The sequence below is a fragment of the Myotis yumanensis genome, unplaced genomic scaffold, assembly GCF_028538775.1.
Source record: "Myotis yumanensis isolate MYYU_CA2020_CCGP unplaced genomic scaffold, mMyoYum1.0.hap1 SCAF_1, whole genome shotgun sequence".
In the NCBI taxonomy this organism is placed as follows: domain Eukaryota; kingdom Metazoa; phylum Chordata; class Mammalia; order Chiroptera; family Vespertilionidae; genus Myotis; species Myotis yumanensis.
Genome location: NW_027223752.1, coordinates 170,438,033 through 170,462,435, shown reverse-complemented (window position 1 = coordinate 170,462,435; position 24,403 = coordinate 170,438,033). Strand labels below are relative to the sequence as shown.

Genomic DNA, 24,403 nt, shown 5'->3' with positions numbered 1-24,403 from the left:
CTGGCGACTGCTTCTTTGACTGCTCAGATAGTCATACATCATCTTCATCAAGATTATTCAAACACCTTCCTTCCTCATTGTTGTCTCTTACCCTCTTTCTTCCCACCATTTGCTAAAACACACATTAGAGCCTTCAGATTACTCTGCATTCAGTCTACAACCATGAGAGCACACCTGGCTACACCCAGGGGGAGCACAATATTCAAAATCAGTCACCTCAGTTTTCCAACATGCACACGACTCTCCCAGCTAGAAGCTGAGTCTGCCGGCCTATCACCGTATTTCAGTGGTGTGGTGATTGTCTCCGGCAGGGAGAAGGAGAAGATGAGGATGGCTCAGGTTTCTAAGTTTCAGAACTGGGTGGATTCTGGTTCACCAACTTTCATGTAGTGTGTTGCAATAATTTCCTAATTAGTCTTGTCCTCTTCTGGCTTTGTATTCTTTTTCTGAGTCATATATTTTATGCCTCATTTATGCATTGAAACCTCCCACAGCTTCATATTAACTGTAGGATAAAGTTTACATTTTGTGTTGCAGCTGATTGTCTCCACAATCCAATCCTAAACTTAGTGTTCCACATACCTCCTCATACTCTGACCAATTTTCTGTTCAGCATACATTTTCGTATCTGTGCTTTTGAACATGGCATTCTCTCTGTCTGGGATGTTCTTACCACTGTCACTGTCGAGAAAATTCCCGATCATCTTTCCAGGTCTGGTTGCAGTATCACCTCTTATATAGAAGTAGAGTTCTACTATGCTTCAATACCCCTATGTGTAGAACTTCCCTACTGGTCTTCTGATGTTGTATCACAATTACTTGCTCACCTAGCTCCACCATTAAAAGGAAATGTAATTCATGTAACCAATTTCTAATCTTTCTCTAAAAAGGAGATAGTAGACTGTTTTATGGTACCACATTTTACTCATTATTTCAAGTATATAATTAAATAACTGAAAAATAATTTTCAAAAATTAAACAATATGTAATTTAATGTGCTTAATGTAGCAATAAAAATTTCAGTGTTATTTATTGTCCTGTTGTGTTTTATTTTGGATGTCATTCTTTGCTAAGGGACATAGGAAGAGAGGCACTGATTTGACTGGGAAAGAATATTCCTGGACACCCCAGAGAGAAGCCTCCATGCAGGAAGGGCAACCGTTCTGCTTTATGTGAATGGATTTAGAGAAGTAACGGGATTAATTTACATCTGCAGGCTGTGAGATAAAGGGGAATTGAAGCAAAAACCCCTTTCCAAGAAAGACCGGCAAAGAGTCAAGTAGAGAAGCAAAGAGCAGAGTTTGCAATTGAGATGAGAAATTTGGAGCAGCTGACATGAAAGGGGCAAACATGACTTTGTGGTAGGAGAGATTTCCTGAAGCTTCTCCACAGGAAACCATTTATAGAGTGCCTGTGGCCCTGCGCACAGATGACAGAGAATGGACTGCTAAGGGAGGTGGCAAATCAGGACAATAGGCCAAGAATGGCATTTTCCTAGATCTTGTAGGCAGTTGGTTTTCATTTCTAGTGGCAAAGTGCACTGTGACCACTAACGATGATTTTCAGTCAGTTTTACATGTGTACATTACAGAAGGCAAGAGAGACAGGGTCAGACACAAAGAGAGACTAGTGATTGCAAGGAATTGACTCATGCAATTGTAGGAGCGGGCAAGTCTGGAATCTGTAGGGTAGGCCAGCAATAGAAGCTCTCAAGCAGGAGTTGACACTGCAGTTTTGAGGCAGATTTCTTCTCTGGGAAACCTCAGGGGTTTTTTTTGCCTGCAAAGCCTGTCAACTGATTAGAGGAGCCCCAGAGACATTGCTGAGGGTAATGTCTTTACTTAAAATCAACTGATTGTAGGTGTTAACCACATCTGTAGAACATCTTCCCAGCAATACACATATTAGTGTTTGATTAAATAACTGGGTCCTATAGCCTACCTAAGTTGGTACACAAAACTACTCCAAGTCTATTCCTTGTCAATTTGGCACCCATACATATACCCTCAAACCAATAAAATCTCCAAATAAAAAAGGTAACAAAATCATACTCCTATCTAACAGGAAAAACTATCCTGTTACAACCAAAAACACACTATTCCCCAGGAGAGAATGTAAAGTCCTTGGGTGGTATTTCTTCTTCTCAATATCCCATAATTTAATACTGTGATATAATGTTAACTACTATTAATAACCTTTTGTTATATGATAAGGGCAGAAGGAAGGGAAGAAAACAGTCCAGTATATACTAGAATGTATGAATACTAGGTAGCATCTCTGATTCATATAAGTCTGATTTGGCAAACCAATTCTTTGTGTGACATCAAATATTAATCTTGATCTGTGGCAAAACATCATTTTTAATTAAATACATTTTTTAAAATTTACAATTACAATTTACACAAATTTTAATAATATAAAATATTATATTATTTTCAGGTGTACAACATGGTGATTAGACAGTAACATATATAACTTACAAAGTGATCACCCCAATAAGTCTAGTACCCATCTGACAACATACAAAGCTATTATAATACTAGAAGCCTGGTATACAAAATTAGTACACAGGTTGGGTCCCTAGGCCTGGCCAGCAATCAGGGCTGATTGGGGCCTTCTGGCTGCCATCTTGGGCCTTCCTTCTGGCTGCTGGCCGGGGCCTTCCTTCCCTGGCTGCCAACTGCAAGCCTGGTCCTTCCTTTGTTCCGCACCACCCCCTGGTGGTCAGTGCATGTCATAGTGAGTGATCAAACTCCTGGTCTCCCAGTTGAACTCCTGAAGGGACAATTTGCATATTAGGCTTTTATATATATATATATATATATATATATAGGTTATTGACTATATTCCCTAAGCTGCACTTTACATCCCCTTGACTGAGTTTATAACTGGCAATTTGTTCTTCTTAATCTCTTCACTTTTTTCACCTATGCCCCCAACATCCCCTCCCATCTGGTGACCACAACTTTCTTCTCTGTATCTATGAGTTGGTTTCTGTTTTGCCAAACATGTTATTTCTTTCTATTATTAATAATGCAAGCAAATAAAAAATAAGACTCTGTTGTCAAGATTTTCTTTCCAGAGTATTTTGCATACCGAATATCAAATAGGAACTTGAAGTCAATTAAAATGTGCTGCAGTAAATAGCAAGTCAATCTCCTGAATGTAAGCAGAGCCCAGCCTCATGAGATGTGAAAAAGAAATAGACAATAACAACTGAGATATAACAGTAAACGAGATAGATTTAGTTTGGTGAATTTCTGCCAAGAAGTTGGGGATAGAGTGCTTGTCAGAAATTATATAGAATAAGAAAAGGCATGTGAGTCTCAGAGGCAAATTAAATCTTGCTAGTCTCACCACCAGTGCCTTGTTAAGGCTGGTTTTTATTGGTTATGTTTATTTTCCTTTGGTAATCCCTTGGAGTTTATAGAACTACTTAGAATATTCCAGAATGTTTCAGATGTGCCAAACATAATAGTTTATTCATGCTTATACTGGAAATGTATAGAGAACATGGCACACCACCAGGCTCAGGGTAATGAGGGCAGCAATAATCACAGTGAGAATGCTGCCTATGTTCACTAATGCTGTCGATGGTATTAGTGAGTGCACAGTGAACAAATTTGGGTGATATTTATTCCAGGGATGTGAAAAAATGAGTTGACTATGAACAGAAAAGGTGAGTTTTGAGACTGATCTATAAAGAAGTATGTGTAATCTTGAAGAGGAATAGACTACTCAAAGGCCTTGAGCCATCATGAATGTGAGAAAGGCCACTTCATTCCCATAAAATTTAGTCTCCCCATTGGACACATTACAGCCTAGATCCCAAGATGTATTTTTTCAATATAGATCTGATCTTTATTTTTTAATTAATAGTACATGGCAGCAATATCTAAGAGCTGATCCATTATTTATATATCTTTTTCAAAGAGTCATTTATTTATTTATAACATATTCACAAAAAATCCTATTTTTTTATTTGAAGTTAGTTTTCAATAGAAAATATATGAAGATGTTATTGTATAATCTGGGAAAGAAAATAGGTGTAATGAAATGCACAATTCTCTCAGTTATGTGCATGCCCCGAATTTGTGCATGCCCCTCAGCCTGGCCTGCAGATGGGGCCAAAACCGGCTCTCTGACATCCCCTGAGGGGTCCCGAACTGTGAGAGGGAGCAGACCAGGCCAAGGGACTTCACCGGTGCAGGATTGGGCCCGGGGAGGGATGCAGGAGGTTAGCCAGTCAGAGAGGGACCACTGGAGGGCTCCAGGTTGTGTCCAGCCTGTCTAGCTCAGTCCCAACCAGCCGGACTCCAGCAGCAAGCTAACCTACCTGTGGGAGCATCTGTCCCCTGGTGATCAGTGCACATCATAACGAGCAGTTGAGCGGCCTTAACATATCATTAGCAGATTACACTTTGATTGGTGTCTAGTAGATGGCTTATCTCCATTTTGTTTAATTCTTCATCTGGAGCTTTGTTTTATTCTTTCATTTGGGGCATGTTTGTCTCCTCATTTTGGCAGCCTCCCTGTGTTTGTTTCTATGTATTAGGTAGAGTTTCTACATCTCCCAGGCTTGGTAGAGTGGCCTATGCAGTAGGTGTCCTGTAGGGTCCAGTGTCACACACAGCCTCCCCTCTCACCCAAGCTGGGCACTCCAGGTTCGTGCCCCATGTGGGCTGGGGTATACTCTCCTGTTGTAGTTGATCCTTAATTGCTGTTGGCACATCAATGGGAGAGAATTACCCGCAAGCCGATTGGCTACAAGGACTGGATGTGACCATCAACCACCATGAAGGATCAGCTAGGCAGGGGCCATTCCCAAGAAGCAGGACTTACTTCAGTGGGGCTCTGGTGCCTACTGAGTTTTCCCCTGGACTGTATCATTTGTGGAGGTTGTTGGATGGTTCTTCAATGTGGTCTGAAGCTGTCCACCAGGTCTACTGGCTCTGGGGCCTCTGGGGGTGCAGGTCAAGGTCAGCTGCCACATTTTCACCTATAATTGGTAGCGGGGTGGGAGGACTTAATCTGATACCAGCTATTGCAACATAGCCAAAAATGGAATTTCTACTTCAATAAATTTTACTTTTATTTTAAACTTCATCACTTTTGCTTATTGAGATTTATTTTATTGTTGTTTTTCTTAGTCATAAACATGAAAGCTGTCTGCATCTACACACACTCTTTCTTGTATATTTTTTATGGCTATGCATTTTCTTCTGAACTGCACTTTAGCTATCTTACATAAGATCTGGTTTCTGGTTGGTGCCACTCCCCCTCCCCTAATCTTACAGAATGTTTTGGAATTTCCCTTTATATTTCTTATTTAACCAAGAGTGTAAGAAAGAATTGTATTCTTTTAAAATTTATAGACACTGGAGTTTTTTTCTTATTTCTGGTTTTGTTATTAATTTCCAATTTTATTACATACTAAGTTATGAGAGTATTATTTACATTTTGGAGTTTATTGAGGCTTTTTCCTCAGTCTAAGATATAAAGTTTAATGAGCATTTTGTGTTGCTTGAAAAAAAAAGTGTATTATCTGTTTTCAAGTTATTGAGGCTCTGAATTTTTGTGGTCATCTTCCTACATATTTTTACTCCTCTAACTATTGTTGATTGTCCCAAGGATGATTAGCTGACCTCAACCAAAAGAATCAGCATGCTCCACACCTCCCTTCGTGACTGTAAAGATTAGCTCTTAAATTAATCTAAGTCAAAGAATGCCCTTCATTATAAATTTTTATAATAATTTGATTGAGATATAATTCATATGCCATAAACCCCAGTCTTTTAAGTGCATGATACAGTCATTATTACTTTTCCGAGTCCCATGATCAAACCCGCTATCTAATTTTAGAATATTTTCACCACCCTAAAAAGAAACCCTGCACAAAGCAGTCACTTTCCATCTGCCTCTCACCCCCAATCCTTGGCAATCACTAATCTACTTTCTGTCCCTAAGGATTTTCTTATTTTGGATATTTCACATGAATAAAGTGACACAACACCTGGCCTTTTGTGATTGGCTTCTTTAACTTGGCACAAACTTTAATGTTATAGTATGTATCAGTACTTCATTCTTTTTAATTGCAGGATAATATTCTATTGAATGGTTATACCACATTTTTCATGCATTCATCCGTTGATGGGAAATTTGGGTTGTTTCCACTTTATGACTATATGGATGATGCTGCTATGGGCATTTGTGTCCATATTTTTTTAAACTTGATGCCAGAGAGAGTAACTCTCAATACTATGTGGTTTGTCTCAGTTGGGCATGTTTTAGCTTTTTATTTTTATTCATTTTAATTTTTTCATTGTTTAAAGTATTACATATGTTTCCTTTTTCCCCCATTGACCCCTCCCCAGCCACTCCCATTCCCCAAGATAAGCCCCACCTGCCCCAGTGTCCATGTCCATTGGTTATGCTAATATGTATGCATACAAGTCCTTTGGTTGCTCTCTTACCACCCTCCCCTCCCCTGCCCTTGACCAGAATCAAACCTGGGACCTTTGAGTCCGAAGGCCGATGCTCTATACAGTGGGGCCTTGACTTACGAGTGTCTGACTAACGAGTTTTTAATAATCGAGCCGTATCTTGGCCGATTTTTTGCTTTGAGTTGCGAGCTAAAATTCGGGTTACGAGCCAGCTTCAGATACCCCACCGCTAGTTGTTGCAACGAATGTCACAGTGAACACCACAACATCAGCCCAGCATCACGTGTCTCACTCATTCACTTTTTGATTTGACATACGAGTAATCTGAGTTACGAGCTCTCTCAAGGAACAAATTAAACTTGTAAATCAAGGCCCCACTATACATTGAGCCAAACTGGCTAGGGCCTGAATTCATTTATTAAGTCTAGTAGTTTTTTGATGGAGTCTTTCGGGTTTTCCATGTACAATATCATGTCATATTCGAATAATGACAGTTTTACTGCTTCTTCTCCAATTTGGATGCCTTTTATTTCTTCTTGTTGTCTGATTCCTATGGCTAGCACTTCCAGTATTATGTCAAACAAGAGTGGTGAAAGTGGGCATCCCTGTCTTGTTCCTGTTCTTAGGGGAAAAGGTTTTAGTTTTTGCCATTTAGTATGATGTTGGCTGTAGGTCTGTCATATAAGGCTTTTATTATGTTGAGGCGTGATCCCTCTACTCCCACTTTACTGAGAGTTTTTATCAAGAAAGCGCGTTGGATTTTGTCAAATGCTTTTTCTGCATCAATTGATATGATTATGTGATTTTCGTTTCTCAATTTGTTTATGTGATGTATCATGTTTAGTGATTTGCAGATATTGTACCAGCCTTGCACCCCTGGAATAAATCTCATTTGGTCATGGTTTATGATCTTTCTAATGCAATGCTGGATCTGATATGCTAGGATTTTATTGAGGATTTTAGCATCTATGTTCATCAGGGCTATTGGTCTATAATTCTCTTTCTTTGTAGTGTCTTTATCTGATTTTGGGATTAGGGTAATGCTGGCTTTATAGAAAGAGCTTGGAAGTGTGCCTCCCTCTTGAATGTTTTGGAATAGACTGCGGAGGATAGTTCTTCTTTGAATGTTTGGTAAAACTCCTCTGTAAAGCTGACTGGATTTTGTTTGCTGGAAGATTTTTGATTACTGCTTCAATTTCATCAGTCCTTATGGGCCTATTAAGTTTTTTTATTCTTCCTGATTGAGTTTTGAAAGCTTGTATTTTTGTAAGAATATGTCCATTTTCTCTAGGTTGTCCAGTTTATTGGAGTAGAGTTGTTCATAGTACTTTTTTATAATCCTTTAAATTCCTGTGGGGTCAGTTGTTACTTCACCTCTTTCATTTCTGATTTTTTTTTTTTTTTATAATTTTTATTTCTTGAATTATTACAAAGAGTATTACATATGTCTCCTTTTTTCCCCCCCTTGACATTCCCCCGGCCCCTACCCCCCGCCCCCCCCCGCCCCGTGTCTTGTGTCCATTGGTTAATCTTATATGCATGCATATAAGTCCTTCAGTTGGTCTCTTAACCCCCCCCCCCCCAACCCTCCCCAGGCTTCCCACTGTAGTTTAACATTCTGTTCAATGTTGCTCTGCTTCTGTATCTACTCCTGTACATCAGTCCATACTGGTCTCCTTTATTTGTCCCAACCTCACTGGAGTAGTCTCAACCTCACCAGGGCCGTCTGAGCCTCACCAGGGCCGTTTCAACCTCACCAGGGCCGTCCCTACCTCACGGGGGCCGTTTCAACCTCACCGGGGTCGTCCCTACCACACCGGGGCCGTTTCAACCTGACCAGGGTTGTCCCTACCAGACCGGGGTCGTCCCTACCTCACGGGGGCTGTTTCAACCTCACCGGGGTCGTTCCTACCTCACGGGGGCCGTTTCAACCTCACCGGGGCCGTCCCGACTTCACCAGGGCCGATTCAACCTCACCGGGGTTGTCCCTACCACACCGGGGCTGTTTCAACCTGACCGGGGTTGTCCCTACCACACCGGGGCCGTTTCGACCTGACTGGGGTCGTCCCTACCTCACGGGGGCCGTTTCAACCTCACCGGGGTCGTCCCTACCTCACGGGGGCCGTTTCGACCTCACCGGGATTGTCCCTACCACACCGGGGCCGTTTCGACCTGACCAGGGTCGTCCCTACCTCACGGGGGCCGTTTCAACCTCACCGGGGCTGTCCCTACCTCACGGGGGCCGTTTCAACCTCACCGGGGTCGTCCCTACCTCACGGGGGCCGTTTCAACCTCACCGGGATTGTCCCTACCACACCGGGGCTGTTTCAACCTGACCGGGGTTGTCCCTACCACACCGGGGCCGTTTCAACCTGACCGGGGTTGTCCCTACCACACCAGGGCCGTTTCGACCTGACCAGGGTCGTCCCTACCTCACGGGGGCCGTTTCAACCTCACCAGGGTTGTCCCTACCACACCGGGGCCGTTTCGACCTGACTGGGGTCGTCCCTACCTCACGGGGGCCGTTTCAACCTGACCGGGGTCGTCCCTACCTCACGGGGGCCGTTCCAACCTCACTGAGGTTGTCCCTACCACACCGGGGCCGATTCAACCTGACCGGGGTTGTCCCTACCACACCGGGGCCGTTTCGACCTGACCGGGGTCGTCCCTACCACACCGGGACCGTTTCAACCTCACCGGGGCCATCCCGACCTCACCGGGGCCATCCCAGCCTTACCAGGGAAACAGGAAGTTTGGCCCTCTGTCCCCTGCCGGCAGCTCCCCACCAGACAAAATCTCCAGGCGTTCCTGGTGGTTGAACATCCAGCACTCCTGCCCTCCACCAAGTGCACAGACTGCCTGTCTGCTGTCCCCCAGCGCCCCACAGGAGACTGGGACCAGTGGGCATGTTTGTGCGCTTGCTGGTACAGCAGTTCCACAGTGCCGGTCGGGTCAGGCCCAGCCCTGGCCGGCCCCGGACCCGACTCTGCCCCCCGATTGCGTCCCTCCCAGATGCAAGGAGCTGAAATCTGCAGCCTGCTGGGATGGGCTCTGTACTTGGTGCTTCTGCACATCCTACTCAATCTCAATGCGCTTCTTTCTATGCGAGGAGTTGAAATCTGCAGTTTGTTGGGTTGGGCTCTGTACTTGGTGTCACATCCTACTCAGTCTCAATGTTCTTTCTCTCCTTCCAGTTGTAGAGCTTCCACTGGGCCAACTTTCCCATGGTTCTGTATGATAGGTGTTTGTCTGATATTTGGTAGTTTCGATGTTGTTGTGTGAGGTAGCACGCACAGGTCTCTTCCTTATGCCGCCATCCTGGTTCTCCTGGGTCTGCTTCTTGAGTGTGTCTCCCATGGCTTCGAGCAGTTGAAGTCTGCAATTTGTTGGGATAGGCTGCAAAAGCGCAGGTGGGTCTTTTTGTGCACCTGGCACAGCTTGGATGGGATGTAAATTGATTAGGGCTGAGACTCAGGGAGTCGCCATGGCGGAGCAAATTGCACTGGCTGAGTCTCCGCGGCCCCTTGAATCTCTGCCAGGGCTTTGTGTCCCCCAGTGCCGGCGAGCAGCTGTGCAACAGAGTCTCCCTCGCTTTCTGATGGCTGCAAGGCCGTGCTGTCTCTCCCCGTAGGGTCTGGTGCCTCATGATCCCGCCTGAACCAGCTCAGTGGGTTTGAAAGTTTGCAGAAGCAAAGGCGTTTCTACTTGTGAGTCTGGCACAGCCCAGATGGGAATGTAAATTGCGTAGGGCGGGGTCACAGGAAGTCGCCGGGGCGGAGACTCAGCGGCCCCTTGCCTATCCAGGACTCCAGGACTTTGCGTACCCCAGTGCCGGCGAGCAGCCGAGCGCCAGAGCCTCCCTCGCTTTCTGACCGCTGGAAGGCCGTGCCGTCTCTCGCCTTGGGGCCTGGGGCCTCAGAGACCCGCCCGAACCAGCTCAGTGGATTTGAGAGTTTGTAAAAGCACAGTCATTCCCTCTTGTGCCTCTGGCACAGCCCTGAGGGTAGGGCGGGGTCACAGGGAGTCGCCAGCATGGAGGAAATAGCGATGGCGGTGTCTCTGCGCCCCTCGCCTCCCCGGGACACCAGGACTTCTTGTCCCTCAGTGCCGGCGAGCAGCCGCGTGTCAGAACTTCCCTCGCTCTCCGACCACTGCAAGGCCGTGGCCGCCTCTCCCTGTGGGATCTGGGGCCTCAGAGACCCGCCCCGAGCAAGCCCAGAGGATTCGAGGGTTTGTAAAAAACCGAGAATCCATTTGCAGCCCGCGTGGCGTGTGACTGCGTACCTCTGGTTTTGGTGCCTCCGTAGCTCCCACTCAGTCTCACTGCACTTCTTTCTTTTCCTCCAGATGTAGATCTCCCACTGGGCCAACTTCCCCATGGTTCTGAGTGGCGGTTGTTTACTTCATAGTTGATAGTTTCAATGATGCTGTGAGAGAGCAGCACACACAGGTCCGCTCCCTACGCCGCCATCTTGGTTCCTCCTCTTTCATTTCTGATTTTAATTTGGGTCCTCTCTCTCTTTGTTTCTTGGTGTACCTGGCTAGAGGTTCATCAATCTTGTTTATTCTTTCAGAGAACCAACTCTTCGTTTTTGGTTTTGTTTTGTTTTTTAATCTTTTGTATTGTTTTTTTTTGGTTTCTATGTCATTTGTTTCCACTCTGATCTGTATTATTTCCTTCCTTCTGCTTACACTGGGTTTTTCTTGTTGCTCTCTAATTTTTTAAGTCATAGGGTTAGATAATTTATTACCATTTTTTCTTTTTCTTTTTTGAGGTAGGCCTGTAGAGTGATGAACTTCCCTCTCAAGATTGCTTTCACTGTGTCCCAAAGATTTTGGATCATTGTGTTTTCATTGTCATTTGTTGCCATGATGCTTTTTATTTCTTCTTTGATCTCTTTGGTAACCCAATCATGCTATTTAGCCTCCAGGTGTTTGATTTTTTTATTGTTTTTATTGTAGTTGATTTCTAATGTTATGCCATTGTGATCTGAGAAGATGCTTGATATGATTTCTATCTTCTTGAATTTGAAGAGGCTTTGCCTGTGTCACAATATGTGGTCTATCTTTGAAAATGTCCCATGTGCACTTGAGAAGAATGTATATTCTGTGGCTTTGGGATGAAATGTTCTGAAGATGTCAATTAATTCCATCTGATCTAGTGAGTCACTTAGGGTTAATGTTTCTTTGCTGATTTTTTTGTTTAGAGGATTTATCCAGTGGTGTCAATGGGGTATTCAAGTCCCCTACTATGACTGTATTGCTGTTGATCTCTCCCTTGATATCTTCCAGAAGTTTTTTTTTTTTTATGTATTTGGGTGCTTCTGTATTGGGTACATATGTTTACCAGAGTTATATCCTCTTGTTAAATTGCTCACTTTAGTATTATGAAATGGTGTTCTTTATCTCTTGTTATGGCCTTCACTTTGAGACCTATTTTGTCACATATAAGTATTGTACCCCAGCTTTTTATTTTTCATTTCTGTTTGCCTGAAAAATTCTTTTATCAGCCTGTGTGAGTCCTTTGTTCAAATGTGGGTCTCTTGGAGACAGCAAATATATGGGTCATGTTTCCTTATCCATTCAGCTACCCCATGTCTTTTGATTCGGGCATTTAATTCATTTACATTTAAGTTTATTTTTGATACGTTCTTGTTTGTTGTCATTTTTATTCTGTTTGCCTGTGTTCCTTCTTCCCTTCCTAGTTCTTTTTATAGCACTCCCTTTAGCATTTCTTGTATTACTGAATTGGTGGTAATTAACTCCCTTAGCCCTTTATGTTTGTGAAGCTCCTTTTTTCACCTTCAATTTTGAATAATAGCCTTGCTGGGTATAGTATTCTTGGATTCAGTCCCTTGCTTTAAATCACTTTGTATATTTCATTCCATTCCCTTCATGCCTGATGTGTTTCTGTTGAGAAATCAGTTGATAGTCTAATGGGAGATCCCTTATAGGTAACTTTCTGTCTCTCTCTGGCATCCTTTAAGATTCTTACTTTGTCATTGGTATTTGCCAATTTAATTATGATGTGTCTTGGTGTGGGTCCTTTGGGGTTCATCTTGTTTAAGATTCTGTGTGCTTCTTGGACTTGTGTGGGTTTTTTCTTCCCAATATCAGGGAAGTTTTCTGTCATTATTTCTTCAAACAGGTTTTCTATTCCTTTCTGTTTCCTCTCCTTCTGGGACCCCTATTATGTGGATGTTGTTTTATTTTGTGTTATCCCAAAACTCCCTTAGGCTCTCCTCCTGCTTTTTACGTGTTTTTTTTTCCTGTTGCTGCTCTTCTTGGGTGTTGTTGTTTTTTATCTTGTCTCCCAGTTCAGTGATGCGGTCCTCAGCTTTTTCTAGCCTACTGTTGATGCTTTCTATTGTGTTCTTTATTGCAGCTATGTAATTCTTTATTTTCTATAGGTTTTTCTTCACTTCCTGTTGAATCTTACACATGTTGTTGAATTTGTCTTCCATCATTTTCAGCATCCTTATAAGCATTGCTCTGAATTCTTTCTCTGTCAAATTGCTCGCCTCTATTTCATTTACTTCCTTTTCTGGTGAATCCTTATTTTCTTTCATTTGGGGGTTGTTTCTTTGTCTCCCCATTTTTATTGTTCCTCTGTGGCTATTTCTATGTATTAGGTCAAACTTCTATGTCACCCCAATTTTTTTGTTTATTTTATATAGTAGATGTTTTGTGGGACCCAGTGGTGCAATCTCTCAGGTCTTCTGGGCTTGTATTCTAGGGATTCCCCCCTACTTGGGATATTTGGCTTCTCTTGGTGTAGTTGGATCTTGAGTGTTATTGTCCCATTTGTGGATGGCGTCTCCTCCCAGGGTGTCTGGTTATGTGGCTTACTCTTTACCATGTAACCGAACAGCACAAAATACAACTCAAGAAGAAATGACATAAAGGGAACAAAGCAGGAATGTACTCATTACACTGGTAACCCCAATAAAAATGCCACCAGAGACTTTGGAGAGTGCAAAGAGAAAAAAATTATATTGAGAAAAGGAAAAAAGGTGAGAGAGAAAAGAAAAAGAAGAAAAAAGAAGAGGAAAAATATATTCATATATGGGGAGAAAACTCCACAAAACAAACAAATAAGCCAAAAAATGCAAACAACAAACACCCAGAAACAAAGGGGGAGGACAGAATCTGTAGAGGCAGAACTTATATCCAGAAAGTAAAGTAAAGGAATTGAATGAATAGGGGAAATGCCCATGGTTTAGCACAGAGGAGGTAGGAAGAGAATGAGTGGATAAGAAGAAAAGTAAAAAACAAAATCATAAATAAATAAAAATATAAAATTATTTTTTAAAATTTATCTATTCATATATTCATCTATTTTTGGAAAAGGAGAATAGAGAAGAGAGCAGATAGGCTTGAGTTTAATGAGTGAAACTAATTAAGCAACTAGGAGAAGAAGAGGGCAAGCGAGGAGCGGAAAAACAAAAACATAATAAAATTTGGCTAACTAAGAAAGAGAAAAGAGAAGGGTGCATGGACTTGGAGCAGGGGATAGGAAATTAGATATATGAGTAAGCCAACAGAGACTACAATAATAATAACATGTCAATAAAGCAGATAAAGAAGATCAATTTTTAACAAGAGGTAAAAATAAAGGAGAGAGAAAAATTAAAGCAGGGACAAGAGAAGCAAAACAGGGGAGAAGTGAGGAAGAAAAGGGTGGAAAAAAAATAAAAGAATAAGATAAAATAAAATAATAATAATAGAATGAAGAAAAATAATACAAAGAAGAAAAATAATACAAAAAATAAAGGTTAAAAAAAAGAAAAAATTTTTTCTTCTTTTTAATTAAAAGTTAATATATAAAAAATGAAGTGTCATTTGCTTCAGCCCAGGTTTCATGCCCCATGGGGGCTAGTTTAACGCCTCCTCTACTGTTCTGTCTGCCACTTCTGAGTTTCCTGTTAGTCAGCACCATGTTTAAGTGCCCAGCAATCCACAGCTCCTCTGTGTCTGTCTCTACAGCCTTGGTTTCAGGCAGGCGGGACCAATCTGCTTGCTTTGTTTGCCTGCCTGTTTTCACTCTTATTTACATAAGCATCTATTTCTGACACTGGCTTTAGGTGGGGGGAGATGCTTTACTGTTTTCTGGGACCAAATGGCCCCTGAATCCAGTTCCTCAGGGCTTCCTGGGGCTATTCAGATTCTTCGTTTCCTCTGCAAAGCTCTGGTCTGGGTGCAGCTGTACTATTTGCCCTGCAGGTGCTCCTGGGAATGACTGGCTCCTTAGGAGAAAAATGGCTGCTTATGGTTGGAGAGTCTGGAATGTCCTAGTGCCAGATTCCTGGTCCCTCCTCCCTGTCCTGCTCCTCTCCACAGGCTCTTCCCAGACTCCACAAAACTGTACCTCCAGCTGCATTGCGGCCTCAGTGAGTGTTTGTAATTGAAATGTCCTATAATCTGGGTTTAGCAAATAAAAGCAAGGGAAATATAAAAGCAAAAGTACCACTTTGAGTTTCTGTCCACATCCCTCCCCCCGGGACTGTGTGGCTAGGGAAATTCTTTAGGCTGCCTTTCTGGGTGCAGCCTCTCACAGCTGTGGACTTAGATTTAGATTCCCCAGCTGCCAGCAGCCCTGTGGACCCTGTGAGTCGAGTGTTACTCATGTCCCCAAGGGACGCAGACTTGGTGCAGCACAGATTCCTTCTGACCTTCTCGTCCCAGTGGTTGTGCATCTCTCTCCAGCCCAGATCCCCGATCCTACCATTCTCCAGGTGTCCTCTGTCCTTTCCAGTCATGGATTGTCTCACCAACTATGTTTAATTTGCCAATTCCAGGTGGATGTTATTCGATTTAGTTGTTCCTTCTATCTGCTTCTTGAGAAGGCACAGGACATATCTGCCTATTTGGCCACCATTTTGAAAAGCCCATCTTTCAACTTTTTGAGGGAGCTAGTCTAGAATATGAAAAAATAAGTAGAGGATGAGAGAGTAATCCTTTATTTCTGTTTTCCACAAGGCATAGGTATACCATTCCCATTCCCATAGCTTAGTTGCATGATCCACTAATATATCACATAGTAATAAACTGCTTTTAGCTGGGTTTATATCTATCATGTCCAGACAAAAGAGTTAAGGCTGGTACATGACTTCTGCTAAAACCTTAAACAATGCTACCAGCAGTGCAGCTGTTTAAATAATAAAAGTCCGAAGTTTATAAATAACACAGTTGCTCTCCAATTTCACCTCCATCATCTCTGTGGAAATAACCTACCTGTGGAAATAATCCATAATCTTAAAGCACCAAACTCCAAATTATACTTTTCTCTGCAGGCTCCCTAAAGATATTTTATCACCTCTTCCACTTTAGGCTTAACCAATTTCTTCTGCACCCTTATTTAGGGTTTAACTTTCTGTAAATTATCATTAGTTTACATATCTGCCTTCTTCATTAGGTTGAAAGCTCTTTGAGAACTGAAATTTTGTTGTTGTTCAACTTTATGTTTCTAATAGTTCTCACAGTAATTAATTAATCACTTATCAGTTTTTACATATAGTTACCTGCTCTATATTAGAAACTATAGAAGCCTGAGGATAAAAAATGAATAAGGTCTTTTGTGGAACTTATATCTTATTATGAGAAGGCTATATTTAAATCAATAAGAATAAAATATGTAAGTTTTGTTATAGTAAAAGTTAGAATAAGTACAGAGGACAAGAAAGTCACAGAAAGATGTAGTCAATTCTACTCAGATTATTGAATTTTAGATTGATTGACAAATCCACTCTTAAGCTCAGGAAAGGAATCCCATTTAGTTTCTGTTAAATCAGGGTTGATCGGCACTATATGTGAATTAACTACTTAGCCCACTTCAGAGTCACAAAGAGGCCACCAGCCTCAAACTGACCTCTATTGTGGTTTCCAGTTCATCGGGACACATGTCAGAGAGTGGATCTCTTCTGCCCTTTATGTCTGAGTAGGAGTTAGGTAGATGGGCCTCCTCCTTGGAATAGAAAGGACCCTAATGACTCTTATCCTCACAGGTCATGCTTGTGTGACAGGAAACTATGCAGACCCTTGCATAATCTGTACTTCTGCAAAGGGTGAAGAAAATCACATGCTTTCCCCACATGTAGCTTCTCCGTTTCTTCTTCTAGGCAATATATCTGATAAAAAAGAAATGGCTGGCAAGATGGAAATTGCAATCTACTTCTCATGGAAATCAGAATCCTTTTTACTTCATATGAAAGATATAAAAGGGAACCTATCAATATAGTTGACATCTATCCCCTTCAAGTAGAGTTTCAAGGGCAGAAGTCTGAAAAAAAATCATCTTGCTAAGGGTATTACAATGATGAATAAGTTACAGTCAAGATTTAGAAAACAAAATCACATATTTAGCTTTATGCTACAATAGCTTTCTTGATCTATTATCATGTTTTGTTTGTTTTAGTGTAGGATGGAATTCACTTGTGAAAATGGCTTCAATGTACCAAGGAGAACTTGCCTTTTCCTGAATTGAGATGACTTTAGAGATTGTATGTTAATTAGTTTAAATTGGTCAAGAGTAAGGATAATTGACCCTAATTGTGAAAACAAAAAAAAATGTATACAAAATAGTTTCAATGGTACTCACAAGATTAAGTATATTTCTCAGCCACAATTTTTGAAGTGCTCATCTCTAGCCATTACACAAATTCACTATCCCCTTTACTTTCTCAGTTTTTGTGGCTAGTCAAGCTACCTCCTGGGAGATAGCCATACCCATGACTTAAACTCTTAACTCTTTTCAAAATAGTTTTAAACATCCCTCTCTTACATATATTTGACCTAGACTTACAAAGAACTCACTCCCAAGTAATGCCCTCCCTTTCCTTCAAAAGCATACATGATATTTTTGATTCTAGGAGATCTTCATGAAGAAATATTTTTATTGGTCCCAATAAGGATGGCCTGTGCTTTCCCCCAGCATTCCTCAAAGGCTCAGGCTCCATGGACTCTACATGAAGCCTGCAGCAGAGTACAGAGCCTGTGCCACTGAGGGGCCTGTATTCTGAAATCTCATAGACAACTCACAGTTTGATACCACAACTCACAGTTTGATACCACACAGCTGGTCTCTCAAAAGGTGGGAAATGAACGCTAAACCAGCCACAGGAAAGGAGTAAAATGAACTCTCAGCTACTGTTCCCTTGGCTTTGGTTTCATGTTATAAACATTTCTATGATTTGCTTTTGGGAAATGAAAACTCCTATTTTTAGCGAGAATTCTCACCATAAATTGTTGCTTTCTATTCTTATTCCCTTTTTAGTACTTTGCAGAGTCCATTATTTTAACTTCTTTTTCTTCTTTGAATGAGACATCGACTGTCATGACTTTTGCTTCTCAGGTCATAGTCCAAGAAGATCTGGATTTCAAAAAGAAACGCACTTCATTTGCCTTAAATAAATGTCTACGTTTTTTTCTCTTCTCTAAACTGTGAACAGGCTATTCACTAGCTTATGAAATTGTGTCGTAGATATAAAAACTACCTTCCCTATTCTCTCCCAATTTTTGAATTGTGTCAAGGGGCACAATTCTTAGAACCTGCCCTAAGCAGTTACACTTTAGTTATACCAATGGCTAATACATTATCTTTGCTTCTCTTCCTGTTGAAATTTTTCTCCAACCACTTCCTGTTGCTGTCTTCTAGTTTCAAACATTCTCAATTTCAAAGTTTCTTTACCATGACTTATTTATAATAAAAACTGTCCACACAATCATATTATTTACAAGAATATTCTTGATCTATCCAATGGTCCAAAGGTATTTTTCAATCACCACAGATCTATTTAGTATTTCTTTATCTTATACAATTCTCCACCAAATTAAAGCAGAATGACTAGAAAGCAGACTTTATAGAAGCAAGGACTGTGTCTTTTCATCATTATATATCCAGTGCCCTGCACTGTGTTTTATATATGGTAGGTACTTAATAAATTCTTTTTGAATGAATTAACAAATGAATAATGAAAAAGTGTTTTCTTTTTGTTGTTGCTAATTCTCACCAGAGGATTTTTTCCCCCATTGATTTTTAAAGAGAGTTGGACAGAGGGAGGGAGATACACACACACACAAACACACACACACACACACACACACACACACACACCCCTACTGGTGGTTGCCTCTCCCATCGGGGATTATACCCTTAACTGGGAATTGAACCCACAACCCTTCAGTACTCACTCCCAGCCTCTAACCACTGGGAACACCCTCAGGATGAGAAATGTTACCTTTTATCCATCCTGTAGAGGAGTGAAGCCAACAGGTTCAGATATTGAGAGACCTGTGGTGAATTAGGTATGAAGGAAAACATTATTACATGTCAGGCAGGGAGTGGGGGCTGAAATCTTAATCAAATCAATAATTATAGGATAATAATATAAAAAATTACCAGAGTTTCCAAAGAAAGTCAAAACAACCAAAAAGAGAGATGGGGTATTCTGGATTTTCTTGGCATTTAAACGTTTTATAATATTAATTGTTAAAACTCAGATTTACTGAGCAAACTCCCTGTCACTTGTTAGCACAAGCTGGGGTACAGAGGGGGTGGTGTCAGCTGCAGTATCAGCAGAAAACTTGGTTAGTTCGACAAGTCACCCTCAATCTAATAGAAAAGAGAAGATTCAGCACTTCTACTCAATCACTAGAGAACAGAAGCAAGTACATAATGCAAACATCCTGCAGGATGGAATATCAAAAAGCTTCTACAACCACCAATTAACAGTGAGCTATTGCTCCACAGAGACTTAGAAAATTAATGCTAAAGGGAATTGAATATTCTCTTCTATATGTTTATTTAGAAGAATGTAAAAAAATTCTTATTAATGACTTTCCCCTAACACTCAATTTATCACTGGAAAGTTTATGTGTTAGTTTCCTATTGTTGCTGTAATAAATTACCACAATCTCAGTGGTCAAAAACAACACAAATTTATTCTCTTACAGTTCTGGAAGTGAGAAGATAAAAATCAGTCTCACTAGGCTAAAAGTCAATGTTTCAGCAGGGCTGGTTCTCTCAGGAGGCTCTGCAGGGGAATCTATTCTTTGCCTCTCCAGCTTCTAGAAGCCTCCTTGGATTGTAGCCCTTTCTTAACATTCAAAGCGCATTACTCCATAATCTCTGCTTCCTCATCACCTCTCTTCTCTGACTTTCCTGTCTCCATCTTATAAGTACCCTGGTGATCACATTGGCCATCTTGGTTAATTGTGGGGCACGGCTATAGGGTTAAGCCTCGGACTGACCTGTTGGCAAAGTCACAAACAAGTCCCAGCTTAGAGGGCACAGTCCTCTTAGCATAATTAGGCTTGACCTTATGAAGCTCCCTAGATCTTATCTGGGTAGCTAATGGGCTGAGGGTGATGCAGCAAGTGCTGCCAAAACAAGTGAAACTCACAAGAACATTGTAACTATGGTGACAACTACCTTGTTTACCTCTGGCTATAAAATAAAGGCTCAGCTTGCCTCTGCATCTTTTTCTGTGGCCTCAGCCAGGCACAGGGAAGATCCACGGAGAGTAAAGAGAGCTATGCTGATCATCTGAACAAACGCTGTCTCCGTGTAAATCATTCTTCACCGACTCTGTCCACAACTTTGGTAACCCCTGGCCTCCTGGGGCCGGACCCCAGCAGTTAATCTAAAATAATCTTCCCATTTCAACATCCTTAACTCAATTCCAGCTTCCAGGTACTGCAAGGTAGTATTTACACAGCTTATGGGGATTAGGATGTGGATATATTGACACGGCCCATTACATAGATTAATATTTAAAAAATTCAGTTAAATGTGAGAAGGGTGAGAAAATGAAGAAAGCCTCCCAGTAACAATAATAAAATAGTATTGCTAGCAATTTCCTTCAGAACTTTCCAGTATTTGGTCTAATTTTGAACTAGCAAATAAAAAGCATAATCACTGTGAGAATAATATAATTCCAGTATCTAAAGATTTGGACATGTCATCAAACAGACTGTCCAACCCATGAGGGAAGGTAGGGGGTGAGGAGGTAAGAGATCAACCAAAGGACTTGTATGCGTGCATATGAGCATAACCAATGGATACAGACAGTAGTGGGGTGAGGGCATGTGCTGGGGGATGGGAGTGACTGGGAAGAATTCAATGGGGGGAAAAAGGAGACTCGTGTAATACTTTAAACAATAAAGATTAAAAAATAAATAAATAAAGATCTGGACATGTTTTTCAAGAGGAAAATTCTCCAACAATAAATAGCCAGGAAAAAGCAAAATATGATTTCACTTGTATAATACATTGATCCTTCAGGAAAGAACAGAATTTAAAAGCAGAAATAAAACCAACAGCATTAGCAAAATAATCCACCTATGCATAGGGCCCAAGGAATCAGTTATGGCAACAAGGCAACAGTGAGCAACTTTAGCCATCCACTTACTGGAACACAGACTCACTGTGGGGCTCTTATAATCTCCACAAAGTGGGAAATAATATTGAGGTCATTAACATGGTGCTAGAAAAAATATGCAAGAAGTCAATGGATCCAAGAGTTTGGTATGTTGAGAAACAAGAAACCAACGGTGGCTAGCATTTTTTGTCCTTCTATAACACAGGTAATAACAGAAGCCTGCAATTACAGGTTGCGGGTGGCCTTCTGACTGAAAAGTATCTCAGAGTGAGGATTACGAAGTGCCTCCTCCCTAAGAACAAGAATCCGGAAATAACTCAGAATTTCAGGCAGTATCTTTTCCTTAAGGGAAAAAGCAGGGGTAAAATAAAGTCAACTGTGACTAAAGATGATGTTGACACTGAGAAACAAAACCAAAATGAGTGAAAATATTTTAAAAATATCTTTTCATACGTGCATGGGAAAACTTACAACACATGTAAGACTTAAGTCACCACATCTGTGTGTGTGTGTCATCTCCACACATTTTCCTTTCTTTGTGAAAACAGTGTCTACATATCCTCAAATACCACCACCATTGTAATGAATTATGAGTTCAATTCATGCTTATTTTAAAAAATATGAATGTTCATTTTGGTGAGATTATTACGCTATGGGAAAGTGGGTACAAAAGAAAGCAATTTTTATATGTGTATAGATATAAAATTGCCTGCGGTGCCCATGAAATCTTTAGCAATGACTTTATGTGACCTTGAAAGGAACAAAGGATTGTTAAGAGGACAGGCTATGGAGTTAAACTGAGGATGGTATTCCAGCTCTGTCACTTAAAACGTTTAAAACCCAGATTCCGCACTTGTAAATTATGGTTAAAACCATATGATTTTGAAAACAAAATGACGTGAACATTGTGAAACATTGTGCTTGGCACATTGATCACTTAAAAACAAACAAACAAAACCAGAGTAGCTGTTCATAGCAACAACTAATGAAACAAAAGAATAAATAAGTACATGGGCTGAAACACTACCTCATAACTTGTGAACAAGAACTGTGTTCTCATTCAGTACCCGAAACAAATATATAGTTAGAATAATTTTTGAACTTTAGTGGAAGATTTTAAAAGATTTTCTAACACATACCTTTATTAAATAAAATAGTTTTTAAAAAACCAACCCATAATTTTATACACATTTTTGCTTTGCTTTTTTCATTTACTAGTATCATATTGATGTAAATAGTGAAAGTGAGCATCTGGAGCTATACTTAACTTTCCTATCTAATGTAAATCTTATTTTTTCTGTGTGTATTATAGGAAACAGGATCATAAAGTTATATAGCTGGCAAAGATGACTATAATTATTCTAATTTCCTCACTTAGCTGAGATTATAGAAATATTAATTACACCAGTTGCCTAGATAGAAAGATGGAGAGTCGTCATGGCAACATTGGCCTTCTGAGTCCCAGTCCAGGGCTCTTCATACAGGAAGACTGCTCCATATGTGTTTCAGATACAATTTACTATCTGAAGACTATCCTTATCAACTGTTGTTTTGCTTACATGGATGAAGTGAGCATTATGTGTTCCCACAGGAGTAACTAGGATGCCTTTGAAGACTTGGATGCTTACTTGGGAAGTCTAAGCTGGAGTGTTTATATGTCTTCCTTCCTCCTCAAAATCTTGGTCAAAGTATCAAAGTATCCTTTGTGAAGAATATATATATATATATATATATATATATATATATATATATATATTTATATATTAGCAAATGCATCCATTAAGACATTGTTTCTCCAGTGGGTTGGTTTAAGAAGAGTTAATGCTTTCCTAACAATTGAATTTCTGAAAATATTCACCAAGAGTTTATATGGACTGAGAGTTTACTTTATTATACTGAGGGCTCTTAGTAAACAGGCATTCACAGAAGACAATAAACTTGTCAATATATTATTTCTGAAATTAGATAAAATTTCTTCATTATTTCAAATACAGCGATCAACTTAAAATTAATTATGAGTTTAGAGGAAGTTTTGGAAAACAATTTTATGTCTATAATAGTTTATAGAATTTGTTGACATTTTACATACTTCTCCAAGTTTTCCTCATTGTGTTATAAGTATAAAACAATTCCAGTAATGTGAGAAATATTTAACATTTTGATACTTGGTATTCATGGTATGCCTAAAAAAGACTGTGAGATAAATAGTTGCTGCACAAGCCTTCCTTTCAGGTTACTTTTCCTTTCAGGTTAAATGTGGGCATTTAAACCACAGACTATTACCAAATCTTCAACTTTTTTTTTTCTTTATAAGATAATTTAGAGATCTTTGAAAGAAGAGGGAAATTTATTTTAAGAATCTGGGGCAACTGTGAGTCTTCTCAGCCTTTAAAGCAAACAAAGCAACAGAGAGCACTCTGGTTTAGAGTATCTACTTAGATCCTTGTCTAATTTGGGCCCTTTACACTTTATCAATCTAACCTAGATAGTCTGCGCAAAATGAAATACATATATTTTTAAATACTTCCTTCATTTACATCTTAATTTTTAGATCCATGCCTGTAGATCTCCTTTACCGCCCATTTCCCAGCACATATCTATTTCTGCTATCCCTATGTCTGCCCGACGTGGGGGTACGGTGGGAGACCTAGAATGGGACAAGAAGAGCTACAGTGACAGGTAACACAGCTTAAAGATATCCTGGGGGAAAAGGTGCGAGGAGAACAGGACCAGAGAGCGTTAAAACTAAACCAGCCTACAAGGACACAAGAGCAAGCCCCTGGGCAGTTTCACTTCCTTCGGGCGCCCTGCAGAGCTGAGCCCAACCCGACCCTGAGGCCTGTGTAACCCCAGACCTTGGCCCCTGCTGCCTGCGGCGGGTGCGGCTGCGGGCTGCGGAGGGAAGAAGCCCAGAGCCCATCAGCCCGCGAAGAACCTCAAGTCCAGCGACTCCGGGGCTGGGAGGCACCTCTCTGCAGGCGCCTGGGCTCCAGCACCCACCGCGATGCTGCCTGCAGCGCCCGGCAGGGCGAGCGGGAGCCGCTGGGAGCAGCCGCCCAGCGGCCCAGCGCCTCCAGGTGGGTGGGCGCACCTCGGGGCAGCTGACGGGGAGGCGGCCCGCGAGGGACCGGGCTCGGCGGCTGAGACTGCAGGCCATGCGGTCCACCTGGGGACCAGCGCTGCCCACTTCCCAGCGCTGCCTGCCAGTCCCTCCGGCCGCCCAGTTCTTGGCGGGGGGCGGGGGGCGGGGGGAGGGTGGAGGATGTGGACGCCACCAGGTGGGAGTGCAATCTGTGTTCTGGCCAGGTTCCCAGCGCCTGTGTCTCCAACTTGCAGGGAGCTGGAACTTTCCAGAGCATCAGGACAGAGTCCTCTAGTTGCTAAAACCACCTTGGGGCGTGTTTTAAAGATTTGCGGGTGTTTTAAAGTGATGCGTGATCCTAAAAGTTCTGTCCACATGTTACAGCAAAACCTCCTAAAGGTGTGTGGCATCCTCTGTCAGTGGCGCCCCCCTCCCATTTCCTTGCCCGCTTTTCAGCTCTTCAAAACCCATCCCGGGAAATTGCTAGGATGGAAGGCGAC

The 24,403-nt window shown here is 41.4% G+C and overlaps 1 protein-coding gene across 1 annotated transcript in view; it reads left to right on the top strand.

Annotated features, from left to right (window-relative positions):
* Positions 1 to 23,727: 23,727 nt before the first annotated feature.
* Positions 23,728 to 24,403, top strand: part of BANK1 (B cell scaffold protein with ankyrin repeats 1) — a 330,602-nt gene continuing 329,926 nt past the window's right edge. The window contains exon 1 of the mRNA XM_070392081.1: positions 23,728 to 23,898. Within this exon, the coding sequence (XP_070248182.1) occupies positions 23,826 to 23,898 (73 nt within the window). The 5' untranslated portion in view covers positions 23,728 to 23,825. The remainder of the gene's footprint in view (positions 23,899 to 24,403) is intronic.